The sequence below is a fragment of the Piliocolobus tephrosceles genome, chromosome 11 (assembly GCF_002776525.5).
Source record: "Piliocolobus tephrosceles isolate RC106 chromosome 11, ASM277652v3, whole genome shotgun sequence".
Lineage (NCBI taxonomy): Eukaryota > Metazoa > Chordata > Mammalia > Primates > Cercopithecidae > Piliocolobus > Piliocolobus tephrosceles.
Genome location: NC_045444.1, coordinates 118,923,971 through 118,938,300, shown reverse-complemented (window position 1 = coordinate 118,938,300; position 14,330 = coordinate 118,923,971). Strand labels below are relative to the sequence as shown.

Here is a 14,330-nt window from a genome sequence, read left to right as displayed (position 1 = left end):
AGTTTAATTTTTCTCACAAGGTGCTTGAACCAAGGTTACACAACAAACTGGGATAGCCCTTCCTGTTGTCTTGGGCATTATTTAATCTCAGAGTCTCATTTTCCTTATCTGTAAAAGGAGACAACAAGATCCCCTTCACAGAATTGTTACAGTAGAAATAACATATGAGGCTGGGGGTGGTGGCTCCCTCCTGTAATCTCAGCACTTTGGGAGGCCAAGGTGGGTGGATCTCTTGAGTCCAGGAATTGGACATCAGCCTGGGCAACATGGTGAAACCCTGTCTCTACAAAAAATACAAAAAAATTAGCCAAGCAGGGTGGCACATGCTTGTAGTTCCAGCTACTCTGGAGGCTGAGATGGTAGGATTGCTGGTGCCTGGAGGTCGAGTGGGCAGTGAGCTGTGATCACACCACTGCACTCCAGCCAGGGTGACACAGTGAGACCCTGGCTCAAAAAACATATATATATGAAAAGTACCTAGCAAGATCCCTGTGGAAGTCCATTATTACCATTCTTACTGCAGACCCCCAAATGATTTGGGTAGGCTTGAGCTAGATGACCCATAAGATGTCTTCTTAGGATGAAAGCTGATTTGTGCAAATCAGTGGAGGAAGGAGTATAAAGGTTCCAGAAAGTTCCACTGAGGCAGGATGTGGATCTGCAGCTAGGTGTTGCAGGGTTTACGATAGAGAGGAAATGGGGCGGCAGTGTGGGAGAGGTTCGTAGAGGGATAGGCTCAGTTAAACAGAAGGATAGAGAAGAGGTCGGGCAAAGACTTTCTCAAGTAGCAGAGACCTCTCAGCAACCAGCAAACATGCCTGAAGACCTACCTGCCTGGAGTGTTGGAAATCCAGTACTCCTTGAATTTGCACAGTACTCTCTGCATTGGAAAAACCCTAATTTCCCATCAAAAGCACAAGGTCACAACCTAAACTAATAGTAATTCCACTTTACGTTTATATCTCAGTAGTTAGCAATGTTCACAAGTATCTTTAAGCATTGCTGAGTATGATTTGACCCTTATCACACCCCGCTGTGGCAGCAGGGTACTAACCACTAACGTGGTTGGAGCAACAATGGCTCAGAGACTGGGTAACTTTTCTACAAACAGCTGGTAAGTGGTGAATCTGGGACTAGAAATCCAGGCTTTCAGATGAAGAGACAGATTTACTAGACTACTAGAACAGAGGTAGGAACATATTCTACCTCAAGATACAATCCTTGGAGGGGGATAAGTAAAAGTACTTCTGCATTTTCCCTCTGTACCTCCAAACCGAAACTAGAAACCGGAGCGGGCAAGAGAGAGCGACAAGAATACCCGTCTTGGCGAGTGTGTTGGAAGACGGGAACGGGAGTGGGAGGAGAAAGAAAGTAGGAAGAGTCTCAGGAAGATGCTAATTCCTAAGCCAGCCTTCCACCGCGTCGAGGGCAGCCGCCACATTACCTCATTGCATCCTCCACACTCTACGACAAAGGGTGTTACCGTCCCCACTCTGCAGATGAGAAAACTGAGGCTCAGAGGGGAGAGGGAGCGTGTGGGGAAAGCTGGATTCAGAGACAGCGCGGCCAGGCTGCGGAAACACTCAAACCGCCGAGGTCCCCACCCCTCCACGTCGTCGGCAATCCGCATCCACCGGGGCGGGGCGTCCGAAAATCTCCCCCTACCTGGCGGCACAGCCACCCCTCCCCCGGGCTCAGCTCTTCGCCCTCGGTTCTTACGGCCCTGGGGTCTCCGGGACCCCGGGATCCATCGCTCCCCAGCCCCCTCCTCCCCGCCAGCCCAGGCCAGGTCCGGCCTCAGCCTGATCCGGGTAGGGAAGCCGGGGCCGCAGGGTTTGCGCCGCCCCAGCCCTAGTGGGGGCGGGCGCGGGGGAACTGTTGGGGGAAGGGGCCCCGGGGGCGGTCACGAGCCACTCACGCGTCGAACTTGTTGTTCATCCTCTCGCCGCGGCTGTCGCCACTGCCTCAGGGAGTGACTTCCGCTCCACCGGGTCCCTCAGCCTTAGGTCCGGGTACTTCCGGTTTTGCGCGGGGCACAGCGGAACGTCCACGCGCAGGCCCGGTTTGGGGGCGGCTATCTCGGGACGCCAGCCCAGGGCGGCTGCGCAGAGGGTTGGCTTCAGCGGCAGAGCTGGCTTCAGGCCTCAGGTTTGTGGCCGTCCAGGTCCCGTGACCCGCCCGCTCTCCTAAGGGAGCGTGTCCAGGCGTCCTCCCGCAGCGCCTCCGAAAAAAGGCAGCACTGCGTCGTTGACAGCGCGGGCTCTGGACTCGCTGCCTGGTAAAAACCTTCCTCCTCCTCCTCCAGTGCGGGACGCACTCTCCGGTATCTCTCTCAACCTTCCGGAGGCTTTCCTTTGGCGGCAGCGCCTCTATACTATGGCATACCTCGTTTTATTGCGCTTCGCAGATAGGACTTTCTAAAAACAAATTGAGGGTTTGTGGCAGCCCTGAGTCCAGCAATTGTATTAGCGCCATTTTTCCAACAGCATGTGTTCACTTCGTGTCTGTGTTACATTTTGGTAATTCTCAAAATATTTCAAACTTTTCATGATTTCTGTGTTATGGTGATCTATGATCAGTGATCTTTGATGTTGCTGTTGTCATTGTTTCGGGGTGCCACATACAGCGTCTTTTATAAGACTGTGAACTTAATGTTGTGTGTGTTCTGACTGCTCCACCCACAGATTGTTCCCCATCTTTCTACCTCTTCTTGGGCCTCTCTATTCCTTGAGACACAACAATATTGAGATTAGGCGAATTAATAACTCTGCAATGGCCTCTAAGTGCTCAAGAGAAAGGAAGAGTCGCACGTCTCTCACTTTAAATCAAAAACTAGAAATGATTAAACTCAGTGAGGAAGGTATGTCAAAAGCCGAGATAGGCCGAAGGCTAGGCCTCCTGCGGCAAACAGTTAGCCAAGTTGTAAATGCAAAGGAAAAGTTCTTGAAGGAAGTTAAAAGTGCTACTCCAATGAACACACGAATGATACGAAAGCGAAACAGCCTTATTGCTGATATGGAGAAAGTTTTAGTGGTCTGGATAGAAGATCAGACCAGCCACAACATTCCCTTAAGCCAAAGCCTAATCCAGAACAAGGCCCTAACTCTCTTCAACTCTATGAAAGCTGAGAGAGGTGTGGAAGCCACAGAAGAAAAGTTTGAAGCTAGCAGAGGTTGGTTCATGAGGTTTAAGGAAAGAAGCCGTTTCTACCACATAAAAGCACAGGGTGAAGCAGCTAGTGCTGATGTAGAAGCTGCAGCAAGTTATCCAGAAGCTTTAGCTAAGATCATTGATGAAGGTGGCTACACTAAACAACAGATTTTCAATGTAGATGAAACAGCCTTCTATTGGAAGAAGATGCCATCTAGGACTTTCATAGCTAGAGAGGAGAAGTCAGTGCCTGGCTTCAAAGCTTCAAAGGACAGGCTGACTCTCTTGTTAGGGGCTAATGCAGCTGGTGACTTTAAGTTGAAACCAATGCTTATTTACCATTCTGAAAATCCTAGGGCCCTTAAGAATTATACTAAATCTACTCTACCTGTGCTATATAAATGGAACAGCAAAGCCCGGATGACAGCACATCTGTTTACAGTGTGGTTTACTGAATATTTTAAACCCACTGTTGAGACCTACTGCTCAGAAAAGAAGATTCCTTTCAAAATATTATTGCTCATTGACAATGCCCCTAGTCATCCAAGAGCTCTGATGGAGATATACAAGGAGATTAATGTTGTTTTCATGCCTGCTAACACAACATCCATTCTACAGCCCATGGATCAAGGAGTAATTTCGACCTTCAAGTCTTATTATTTGAGAAATACGTTTCATAAGGCTCTAGCTGCTGTGGATAGAGATGTCTCTGATGGGTCTGGGCAAAGCAAATTGAAAACCTTCTGGAAAGGATTCACCATTTTAGATGCCATTAAAAACATTCGTGATTCATGGGAGGAGGTAAAAATGTCAACATTAACAGGAGTTTGGAAGAAGTTGATTCCCACCCTCATTGATGACTATCATGGGTTCAAGACTTCAGTGGAGGAAGTAAGTGCAGATGTGGTGGAAATAGCAAGAGAACTAGAATTAGAAGTAGAGCCTAAAGATGTAACTGAATTGCTACAATCTCATGATAAAACTTTAACAGATAAGGAGCTGTTTCTTATGGATGCGCAAAGAAAGTGGTTTCTTGAGATGGAATCTACCCCTGGTGAAGATGCTGTGAACATTGTTGAAATGACAACAAAGGATTTAGAATATTACATAAACTTAGTTGACAAAGCAGCAGCAGGGTTTGAGAGGATTGACTCCAATTTTGAAAGAAGTTCTACTGTGGGCAAAATGCTATCAAACAGCATCGCATGCTACAGAGAAATCTTTCATGAAAGGAAGAGTCAATTGATGAGACAAACTTCACTGATGTCTTATTTTAAGAAATTGCCACAGCCACCCCAACCTTCAGCAGCCACCACCCTGACCAGTCAGCAGCCATCAACCTCGAGGCAAGACCCTCCACCAGCAAAAAGAGTACGACTCACCGAAGGCTCAGATTGATCATTAGCATTTTTAGCAATAAAGTATTTTAAATTTAGGTATGTATATTGTTTTATTAGACAATGCTATTGCACTCTTGCTAGTCTACAGTATAGCATAAACATAACTTTTATGTGCGTTGGGAAATCAAAAACATTCATGTGACTTGCTTTCTTGTGTTGGTCTGGAACTGAACCTGCAATATCTTTGAGGTATACGTCTTCCTACCTCCTTAGGTTACTGTATGGATCCCATGAGACAGTAACCTATAGTAATGGCCCCCAATTTGAGTGCTTACTGTGTACAAGGAGCTAATCCTTTGCCTTCTGAGGCTTTCAGAGAGGTTGAGAGACTTGTGCCAGATACGCAGATAGTAAGGGGCTTATGGGAAGCTGAAATGACCCCACTGTCACCAGATTCCCTCCCTGATCGAAGTTCTTCCCCACTCTCCCTAACTCCTCTAGGACTCTAGGGCTCTGACTCTGCTCTTGCTTCAAACACACTGCGCATGCACAAGCACAGACCCACACTGGAGTAAATAAAATGAACTTGCTGGTGATTGAACCCCAAAGACAGCAATCCTGTGCTTGGAGGGAGGGCATGTTTCCAAGGTCCCCTCCTGCGATCATATCCTGTTGTCAGGCCTTTATGTGGCACTTTCACTTTTTTTTTAGTTTTGTAATTTTTTTTTTTTGAGACAGGCTCTTACTATGTCATCAGGCTGGAGTGCAGTCACATGATCACAGCTCACTGCAGCCTAGACTTCCTGGGCTCAAGCGATCCCTCCCCCCCATTAGCCTCCCGAGTAACTGGGACTACAGGTATGCATCACCACGCCCAGCTAAGTTTGTATTTTTTGGTAGAGACCGGGTGTCCCCATGTTGCCCAGGCTGGGTTCCTGGGTTCCTGGGCTCCTGAGCTCAAGCAGTCCACCACCTTGTCCTCCCAAGGTGCTGGGATTACAAGTGTGAGCCACCACACCTGGCCAGGAATGGATTATTTTTTGCACCTTATTTACCCATGAGGGAGCATAGGTGACTTGCCCAAGGGTGTCCCCTGGTTACCAGCCGAACTCTTGTGCCAGCTGTAATCTTAGAGCAGGACCTTGCCTCTCCCGCAGGAAGACCCCAGCTTATTGCCTTACTACCTGATTAGTGGGGTCAAGGGAGGCCAAAGTCTCTTCCTGGAATGAAGAGCTTAGTGGCTTTCTGTTAACTCCAGACTCCTCTTGCCTCGCTCTTTCTTGTCTCAACCATCCTTTGGGAAGAAGGGCCTGTTTTTCAGGCCATAGAATCTTAGAATGTCAGATTGGGTCAGAGTCAGAAATTCTGGACTTCAAACCTTGTTTAGCCACCAGTGTTGTGTGGAGTCCCTCTTACTCTAGGCTCAATTTGCCTGTATAACACGGGGAATAATGACTCTTGCTTGTCCATACTGCTGTGAGGAGCTCTTAATTAAAATGGAGGCCAGGTGACCTGGCGCGGTGGCTCACGCCTGTAATCCCAGCACTTTTGAGAGGCTGAGGTGGGCGGATCACAAGGTCAGGAGTTCGAGACCAGCCTGGCCAACATGGTGAAACCCCATTTCTACTAAAAATACAAAAAAAAAAAAAAAAAAATTAGCTGGGCGTGGTGGTGTACGCCTGTAATTCCAGCTACTCAGGAGAATCGCTTGAACCCAGGAGGCAGAAGTTGCAGTGAGCCGAGATTGTGCCACTGCACTCCAGCCTGGAGGACAGAGCAAGACTCCATCTCAAAAAAAAAAAAAAAAAAAAAGAAGGAAGCCAAGTACAGTGGCTTATGCCTGTAATCCCAAGGCTCAAGTGGGAGGATCACTTGAGCTTAGGAGTTCAAGACCAACCTAGGCAACACAGCAAAACCTCATCTGTACTAAAAATTTAAAAGTAGCTGGGTGTAGTGGTGCATGCCTGTGGTGCCAGCTACTTCGGAGACTGAGGCAGGAAGATCGCTTGAGCCCTGGAAGTTGAGGCTGCAGTGAGCTGTGATCATGCCACTCCGCTCCAGCTTGCATGGCAAGAGTGAGGCTCTGTCTCAAAACTAAACAAAGCAACAACACATCAAAAACTTAAAAAAAAAAAAAAAGGATTACAAAACTCAGGAAATCGTCTTGTGGTCAGTGGTAGAAAAATGCACATGAATGGAAAGGCCACTGGGGTTTTTGAGAATTGGGTGCTTATTGTACCCAGAAGGCACAGTGGGGAGATGCCAGCTGGCATGGGCTGCTGCCCTGCTTTGGAGAGAGCATTGGCTGCTACTCTTCACACCTCTCTTGACTGCCCCCTTTCAGGGAGAACTTGTAAAAGGGGAGCCAGTCCCAAGCCCGAAGGTACTACACAAAACAGTCCTTTGGGCTTCAGATTGATGGGAATGAATAATGCTTGGCCTAAGTGAGGGGAGTGCGCTGAGTGGAGGAGTGGCTAGTGCCAGGACAAGCTAGCCAGTCCCGCACGCATGCTGACCGCAGCAGCACACTAACCACAGTCCACCCCCAACCACTCCCGGACTCCAGCTCAGACTCTTTCCCCAGCTTTTCTCAGGGCTGTTTGGCTCACACAGCCCTGAAGGGCACTTCCCAAAGAGTACACTTAGGACCTCAGTAGGAGAACGTGGCTGATAAGACTCAGTGTGACCCACGTGCGTGACTCCCACATGCCCCGCGGTGGTTGGTTGGCTCAGTCTGGTGAGGGCAGGTAGGGGCGTGGATCTCCAGGGAATGGCAGGGCTGGCACCCGGTTGTAGTGGGCCATGAGGAAGATGCCAGCTGTGCCACAGACGAAGAGCGAGAGCATGGCCAGGAAGCAGACACGGTCCAGCACTCGGCCCACCAGGAACCACTCCTCATTCCCCTGAGGGTGGGAGTCAGATGTCAGATGGCCTGCGGCGGCACCAGGTCTTCCCTGGGTCCCGTTCTCATCCTTGGGCTTCCAGCAGGCCCATGTCTCCGTTTCCTGGGGCCCTTCTTACCTACGTCCAGGCATGGTCCCCTGGCCCTGAGACGTCCCTGCTGCCCCTGTTCCTTTTTCTTTCTTTCTTTTTTTTTTTTTTGAGACAGAGTCTCACGTCTCACTCTTTCACCCAGGACAGAGTGCAGTGGTGCGATCTCAGCTCGGCTCACTGCAACCTCCACCTCCCAGGTTGAAGCAATTCTCCTGCCTCAGCCTCCTGAGTAGCTGGGAATACAGGTGCCCACCACCACGCCCAGCTAATTTTTGGTAGAGATAGGATTTTGCCATGTTGGCAGGCTGGTCTCAAACTCCTGACATCAGGTGAATCCACCTGCCTCGGCCTCCCAAAGTGCTGGGATTACAGATGTGAGCCACTGCTCCCGACCTCCTCTTTTTCCACCCCACTGCCCTATCTTGGCCACCCGACTCATCCTGTCTCCATCACAGGTCCAAGCCCAGGTACTCACTCCACCTCCACCCCACCCTGACTCAGCTTACATTGTCAAAGTGACTCTGCTGGTGCCGGGCACGGGCAATGAGATTGCAGGCTTCCACGCAGGCCTGGATGGCTGGGGCAGCCTGCTTCAGGCTGCCACAGAACTGGTTCGGCTCTAACTCCGGGCCTTTCTCTGATAAAGAGAAAGGATAAGGTTTGGGAGTAGAATGGAGGAGAAACAGGCAGAGAAGATGGCCTCTCCTTAGGGACCCCAGCTCCTCTCTCCCTGACCTGGACACTTCTCCAGCACTCATCTGCTGTGTCTGGCTCCCCAGCTGGAGTCCCAGGGGAGGAGTGTCCCCAGGCACACCTGCTGTGTCTCACCTAGCTTCTCCAGCGCTGCTGCCACCAGCCCTTGCCGCCGCCACTGCTGGAAGAGGAGTTCACTGCGAGGCAGGCAGAGGGCCGCCTCCTCCCCAGTTGTGATCGACCATCCCGAGGAGCCATTCTGTAGCCGGGGCTGGGTGTCCTGCACAGCTGCCGGGGCCAGCGCGCGAATGTGCATCCTCAGCAGCTGGGGCAAGAGCCTCAGGAACACCTAGAGAGGGGGTGGCTTCACTAGGGCAGCCAGGCCGAGCTTCAGAGCAGAAGCAGGAAGTTGGCGTGAAGGGCTCGTGCTGCTAGGCATGTACCGGGGCAGTGACGTGGCCTTGGTAAAGCTCTGTACTGGACGTGAGCCTGGGACCCCAAACTTCAGTGCACATCAGAATCACCAGGGCACTTTTTACAAACACAGATTCCTGCCCCCAACCCTCATGCTATTCTGGCCTAGAATGCCTGGGGAAGGCCTGGGAATCTGCATGTGCAACAAGGGCCCAAGCTGAAGGCTGCAGGTGGGCTATAGATCACAGACTGGAATCAGACTGCCCTGGCAGACTCTTGCTTTTTTGACTTCATAGTGCAATTTCTTGGGCAAGTTACTTAACCTCTCTGCGCCTCAATGTCCTCATCTGTAATTGGAGATGATATGGATTTTACGAAGATGAAATACATTAACATTTGTAACATCCCTGGCACCTAGGAAGCAATTTCATTACTGTATTACTGTAATCGATTTTGGCCCATGCTTCAAGATACACCCAGGATGGGTGTGCTGTGGAATGTCACAGATGAGGAGTACGGCCAGGGGCGTGCGAGAGGGAGGCGTAGGGGAGTGGGCAGGAGGATGTTGAAATGGGCAGGGAGGGTCCTTGCCTTGCGGACCCCTCGGGCCATGGAGTGTGTGTGTGGGGACCGCAAGGACACGTTGAGCACGACCACAGCATTCACGACAATGAGGATGGTCACCACCAGGAGGAAGGTCAGGTACCTGTCAGGGTGGGGTGGGCAGGAGCTGGCAGCCCATACCATGATGCTACCCCCACCCTTAGTGGCTGCCCCCCTCAGGCCTCCTGAATTGAGGATGGTGGGGTGGATGGAGGGCAAAAGGGCAATGCAGGAGGCCATTGTGCTCCCAAGAAGTGAAAGTAGGGTAGGCGGGTAGGCATGAAGACCAGCCTTACTTGCTGATGAGTGGCACCGCCTGGGAGGTTTCAGGCACCTTCTTGGCCACAAGGAAAAGGAAGACAGTCTGGGCCAGGAGCACGTTGATGGCGACGGTACACTTCTGGCCCCCAGCTGCCCATGACCGAGAGGCTCTCAGAGCAGGTCCCTACCTCCCCCACCCACAGAGGAACCCCTTACCCCAGAAGTAGCCCGCTGCCTCTGTCCTTGGTCGTAATGCCACTCTGTGCCCCAGGCAGGGCCCGCCCCGGCCTCCCAGGTATCCCCTGTGCTACTGGACGGCTCTCTCCCATAGGCTCCAGGTACCCTTGGCAGGAAGGAAGTAGATGAGGATGGCGACGGAGGAGATGAGCACGCAGGGGGCGATGATGTTGATGACGTAGAAGAGGGGCTTGCGCTGGATGAGCAGGTAGAACACCACCTTCTGGTGGCCTGCCTCCTGGGCTGGCGCCGCTGGGTCCAGGAGCATCTTGGCTGGTCGGTGCTGGATGGCCCACTCCCCATTCTCTGAGGGCAGGCAGGCAGGAGTGGGCACAGAAAGTGTGGGCTAGGCAGATCCCTGCCGCCTGAGTGACCCAGCTGCAAGGGCAGCATGTGTCCTAAGGAGCACCAGCAGGGGAGGCACCCTTGCGGGACAGAAGTGGGGTGGGAGATTGGATACTTGAGCCTCTCCTTCTAAAATTGGAGTCATTATGAGGAAAGTCAGAGCTTTGTTGGACGTTAGGCCGGGCGCTGTGGCTCAAGCCTGTAATCCCAGCACTTTGGGAGGCCGAGATGGGCGGATCACGAGGTCAGGAGATCGAGACCATTCTGGCTAACATGCTGAAACCCCATCTCTACTAAAAAATACAAAAAACTAGCTGGGCGAGGTGGCGGGCGCCTGTAGTCCCAGCTACTCGGGAGGCTGAGGCAGGAGAATGGCGTAACCCCGGGAGGCAGAGCTTGCAGTGAGCTGAGATCCGGCCACTGCACTCCAGCCTGGGTGACAGAGCGAGACTCTGTCTCAAAAAAAAAAAAAAGCATATTTTATGGTTTGCTGTAGTTTTCATTTTGAGTTACATGGGAGGGATTTGACCTTGGTCCAGCCTTGACCACAGCTCGGTCCAGCAGGAGCCCTGGATGAGGCTGCCTGGGGAGTCCTTGGGTGGGGGTTACCTGTGAAGGCCTCAGGGTCAATGAAAATCCACTCGATGGTCTGGCCATCTTCCTGACTCAGCTGCAGATCAATCTCATTGGTGCTGTAAGTCTGGGACCTGGGAGTCACCGAGGAAGGAGGCTAAATGTGAGTGGATAGACCTGCCATGACTGCATGGGGATGACCATCTGGGGACAAGTGTGGGCAGCTTTGCTTCAGCAAGATGCAGTCCCATGCTTCTGAGTTCTCCATAAAACCCCAGTGGTGAAAGATGGAGAGCAGGGGACCTAGGGCTCTTTGGGGTCAGGAAGATTGAGTTGAAGGCCCAGGAGGCTGCAGGGCCCTCACCTGGCTGATGGGCCCAGGGCCACTCTGCGTTTGTCCCTCCCACTGCTGTCTGACAGGAGGGGCTGATGATGGCAATGTAGAATACACAAGCCTAGCTAAGGACGACCCTTGTGTCTACGGAGGGGAGTCTCCCTGCCAGGTTTGCTTGTGGAAAGACTGCTCCTCTAAGATACAGGAGAACCCTCCCTCCGGCCCTCCTCCCCACACTTACGTTTGAGGAAACAGACCCAGAGACCCCCAGGGGTAGCTTGCTTGCATACATGCTTCCGCTGGATTCCCTGCCAGGGCCCCTCTCTCACAGAACAGCCCCGCCTCCCTGTGGGCCTGGAGTGTGCAGTGGTTTCGTGTGTGCGCAGACATGCATGTTGTGTCCAGGTGTGCCTTCTCACCCACGCACCCCAGGTGTGAATGTCTCCCCTTGGGGCACAGGCGAGGAAACTGAGGCAGTGAAGGAGGATGAGTGAGGGGACTCGCGCTTAGCAGGGAGAACTCGGGCACCTTCAGGCGTCTTAGCCTGAGATGGGCACAGAGGCCCAGGGGAGATGGAGCCAGGCCCTTGGCCTCTAGGTGCTGCCGGAGCCAAGGCCAGAAGCCTTGCCCAGGCCTTGCCCCACCCCTGCCCAGGGCCCTCTGAGAGCAGCTCTCTTAATCCTTCCCCATAAATGGCCTCACTGGAAGATAAGGGAGCAGTTCTGCCAGTCGAAGGGGAAGTAGGTGACTGAGATAGAGCAGGCGGAACGGAAGATGGCAGGCGGCAGCCAGTAGATACAGCCGTCAGGGGACACGAGCACATTGCAGTAGAGGGCCACCTCGAAGACACCGTCCACGCTGTGTGCACAGAACAGGCCAGGCCACGAGGCTGTGGGCTCAGCCCCCGACACCCCAGCCCCAGACCAGCCCCTCTGCCCCATGTGGATAGGGGCCTGGGGACACAAGTCCCTACCAGCCTGTCACCCCCTGAGTGGTTCCCACCCGGACCACGAGGTCCCCCCAGCAATCCTCCTGCCACCCCTGCCCCAGACAGACTTCCTCAGGCACCACCTCCTAATTTCTGCTTCTCTTTCTCTCTCTTGTTTTAATAATAATAATAATAATATAATAGTGACTAACGTGTTAAGCCCACACCATGTGCCAGTCCCCAAGTGATGCACTTTTCATGCCTGTCTTGTTGACTCCCACCAGCTTCTGTAGGACCCGTCAGTGGCCCCATGTTACAGGGAAGGGAGCAGCCCACCAGGTGGCCCAGCCCAGAGGGGATGGAGCCTGGCGTAGGGTCTGGTCTGCTGGCCCTGGGGTCAGAGGCCATACCCAGGGCCCTGCTCTTGGCGCCTGCTCCATCCAGTTCTTCCCTAGCTGCACAGGTGCCCAACTTGCACCCCCTGCTCATCTTTGTCTTTTCCCAGAGCCCCCTTGTTCTGCTGGGCCCAGACCCTGTGTTCTTTGTCCCCCACACCCCTGCGTGCGCCCCCTCCTCACTTGTTCTCCAGCACGATATCCGGCCGCCACACCATGGTGGACGGCACCCTCAGCACCCAAAGGCCTTCGTAGTCTCGCGGATCCCAGCGCAGGCGATAGTCGCACCACTGCTGCAGGGGGAGGGGCAGTTGCTACACCTCTGCCCTCTGCTGCACCACACCCCTAGGAGTGGGCATCTAGCCCAACAGAACAGAAGAGGCAGGAAGGGGGCAGGCAACTCTCAGGAGGCCTTGGGGTGGTGAGGTGGGGCCCCTGATGGAAGGAGGGTAGCAGAGTAGCCTCTTACCATCTCTATCCAGACGTTGGTGGTGAGGGCTTCCTCTCGCTCGTTCTGGGGGTGCAAGGGTGCAGTATGGAGGGCTCAGCCCCCAACTTCAGTGCCAGTCCCCACAGGCCACCGATGGGGCCAAGCATCCCCCAGCCTCTTGACAGTACACCCCCCACAATCACGGGGGTGTTCCAGACCCCAGCCTGTCCCCCGTGGGGCCCTCCAAGCTCTTGGTGGCTGGAGTCACCCCATGCTATCCCCAGAGGGTCCCAGGGCCTGATGCACTGACCCCTCCACCATCCTGTGGCTTACCAGGGAGATGAGGTTGGTGAGGGTTAGCTTCAGGCTGACATTGACCACATCCGAGTCTCGTTCCGCGGGCCGCAGGTTGGGGTCATAGTTTTGCATCAGGTCTGCGAGCAGGCGCTCCTCCTGGTTCCGGCCCTGGACCCCTGCAATAGACAGGCGTGAGCCTAGCAGGAGCTCGGAGGCGGAAAGATTGGGGAGGCCCTGGGGGTGTGAAGTGGAGACTCGGGGAACTGGATCCAGGGCAGGCCCCAATAGCCCTCAGGCTCTCCATCCCCTGAGGCCGTGGACCCCAGCTCTGGGACTCCCTAGGCTGAGATTCCTTTGTGTCCTACCCAGGCAGACAGCCAGCAGCGGCAGGAGGAGCAGCGGCCCCTGGCCCCCATGCATGGCACCTCAGCTCTCTGCAGTGATGGGTGGGACAACAGCTCCAAGGTCTGGGGCAGAGAGAGATGGGCTCTGGGTGTCATATAACAGCCTACACTCCCACCCCAGCCAGCCCAGCCAACCCGGCCCAGCCCCACCAGCTGTCTGACCACAGCCTTGTCAGCTGTTCCAGGATGGACACAATGCTGGGCTCAGATTACCTGGGCTGGAGAGGGGAGACAGGGGCCCCGTCTGCCCCAAAAGAGACATCCACCTTCCAGCCCCAACTCGGGCTCAGTTGTCCCAGCCCCACCTCCGTGTTCCACATGGGGGCCAAGGACATAGCCAGGGCCAGCTGGGTGTGGTAGGTAAGGCAGGTCACCGAGGAACCTGATGGCAGCTCCGGAGAGGGCTGAGGTGGACTGCCTCCTGCTCCCTCCAGGGAGTCAGGATTTGGGTGGGTGTGAAGGCTGTTGGGTAGGCAGGTGAGGATTTTTTTGTTTGGTTTTTGCTGGAGTGCAGTGGTGCAATCTTGGCTCACTACAACCTCCACCTCGATTCTCCTACTTCAGCCTTCTGAGTAGCTGGGACTACTGGCACGTGCCAACAGGCCTGGCTATTTTTTCTTTTTGTATTTTTAGTAGAGACGGGGTTTCACCATGTTGGCCAGGCCAGTCTTGAATTCCTGAACTCAAGTGATCCACCCGTCTTAGCCTGGCACTGGGCATCTCCCTCACTGCACATGCCCCTCACTCGGCATCGCCCTCACTGAGTATCCCCCTCACTCGGCATCGCCCTCACTGCGCATCCCCCTCACTCCGTGTCGCCCTCACTCAGCATCCCTCTCCCTGAACTTCCCCCTCCCTAAGCTTCCCCCTCACTGGGTTTCCCTTTCCCTGAGCTTCCCCCTCCCTGAGCTTCCCCCTCCCTGAGCTTCTCC

At 53.6% G+C, this 14,330-nt stretch overlaps 3 protein-coding genes across 10 annotated transcripts in view; 1 reads left to right on the top strand and 2 right to left on the bottom strand.

The window, feature by feature from the left end:
• The window catches only part of EIF4E2 (eukaryotic translation initiation factor 4E family member 2), a 35,457-nt gene extending 32,854 nt beyond the window's left edge, over nucleotides 1-2,603 (bottom strand). For 6 of the 7 annotated variants that reach the window (XM_023188572.2, XM_023188573.2, XM_023188575.2 and 3 more), the window contains exon 1: nucleotides 1,919-2,603. In XM_023188572.2, the coding sequence (XP_023044340.1) occupies nucleotides 1,919-1,938 (20 nt within the window). In that variant the 5' untranslated portion in view covers nucleotides 1,939-2,603. Of the gene's footprint in view, nucleotides 1-1,444; nucleotides 1,851-1,918 lie in introns of those variants that run through there. The other variant, XM_023188571.3, reaches the window with a different exon arrangement.
• On the top strand, nucleotides 1,648-5,223 carry TIGD1 (tigger transposable element derived 1). 2 transcript variants are annotated; one of them, XM_023188569.2, is made up of 2 exons: nucleotides 1,648-1,811; nucleotides 2,685-5,223. In XM_023188569.2, the coding sequence occupies exon 2, from the start codon at nucleotides 2,773-2,775 to the stop codon at nucleotides 4,546-4,548; it is 1,776 nt and encodes a 591-aa protein (XP_023044337.1). In that variant the 5' UTR covers nucleotides 1,648-1,811; nucleotides 2,685-2,772; the 3' UTR covers nucleotides 4,549-5,223. The 2 variants fall into 2 exon arrangements, with proteins under 2 accessions (XP_023044337.1, XP_023044336.1); XM_023188568.2 differs by lacking the exon at nucleotides 1,648-1,811 and adding an exon at nucleotides 1,916-2,278.
• A 1,996-nt stretch (nucleotides 5,224-7,219) lies between these two features.
• Nucleotides 7,220-13,414, bottom strand: CHRNG (cholinergic receptor nicotinic gamma subunit). The gene is made up of 12 exons (XM_023188549.3): nucleotides 13,360-13,414; nucleotides 13,031-13,170; nucleotides 12,737-12,781; nucleotides 12,451-12,560; nucleotides 11,647-11,802; nucleotides 10,647-10,744; nucleotides 9,798-9,998; nucleotides 9,491-9,605; nucleotides 9,183-9,297; nucleotides 8,313-8,526; nucleotides 7,991-8,121; nucleotides 7,220-7,393 (listed from the first exon to the last, which is right to left on the bottom strand). The coding sequence occupies exons 1-12, from the start codon at nucleotides 13,412-13,414 to the stop codon at nucleotides 7,220-7,222; spliced, it is 1,554 nt and encodes a 517-aa protein (XP_023044317.1).
• Nucleotides 13,415-14,330: the final 916 nt, after the last annotated feature.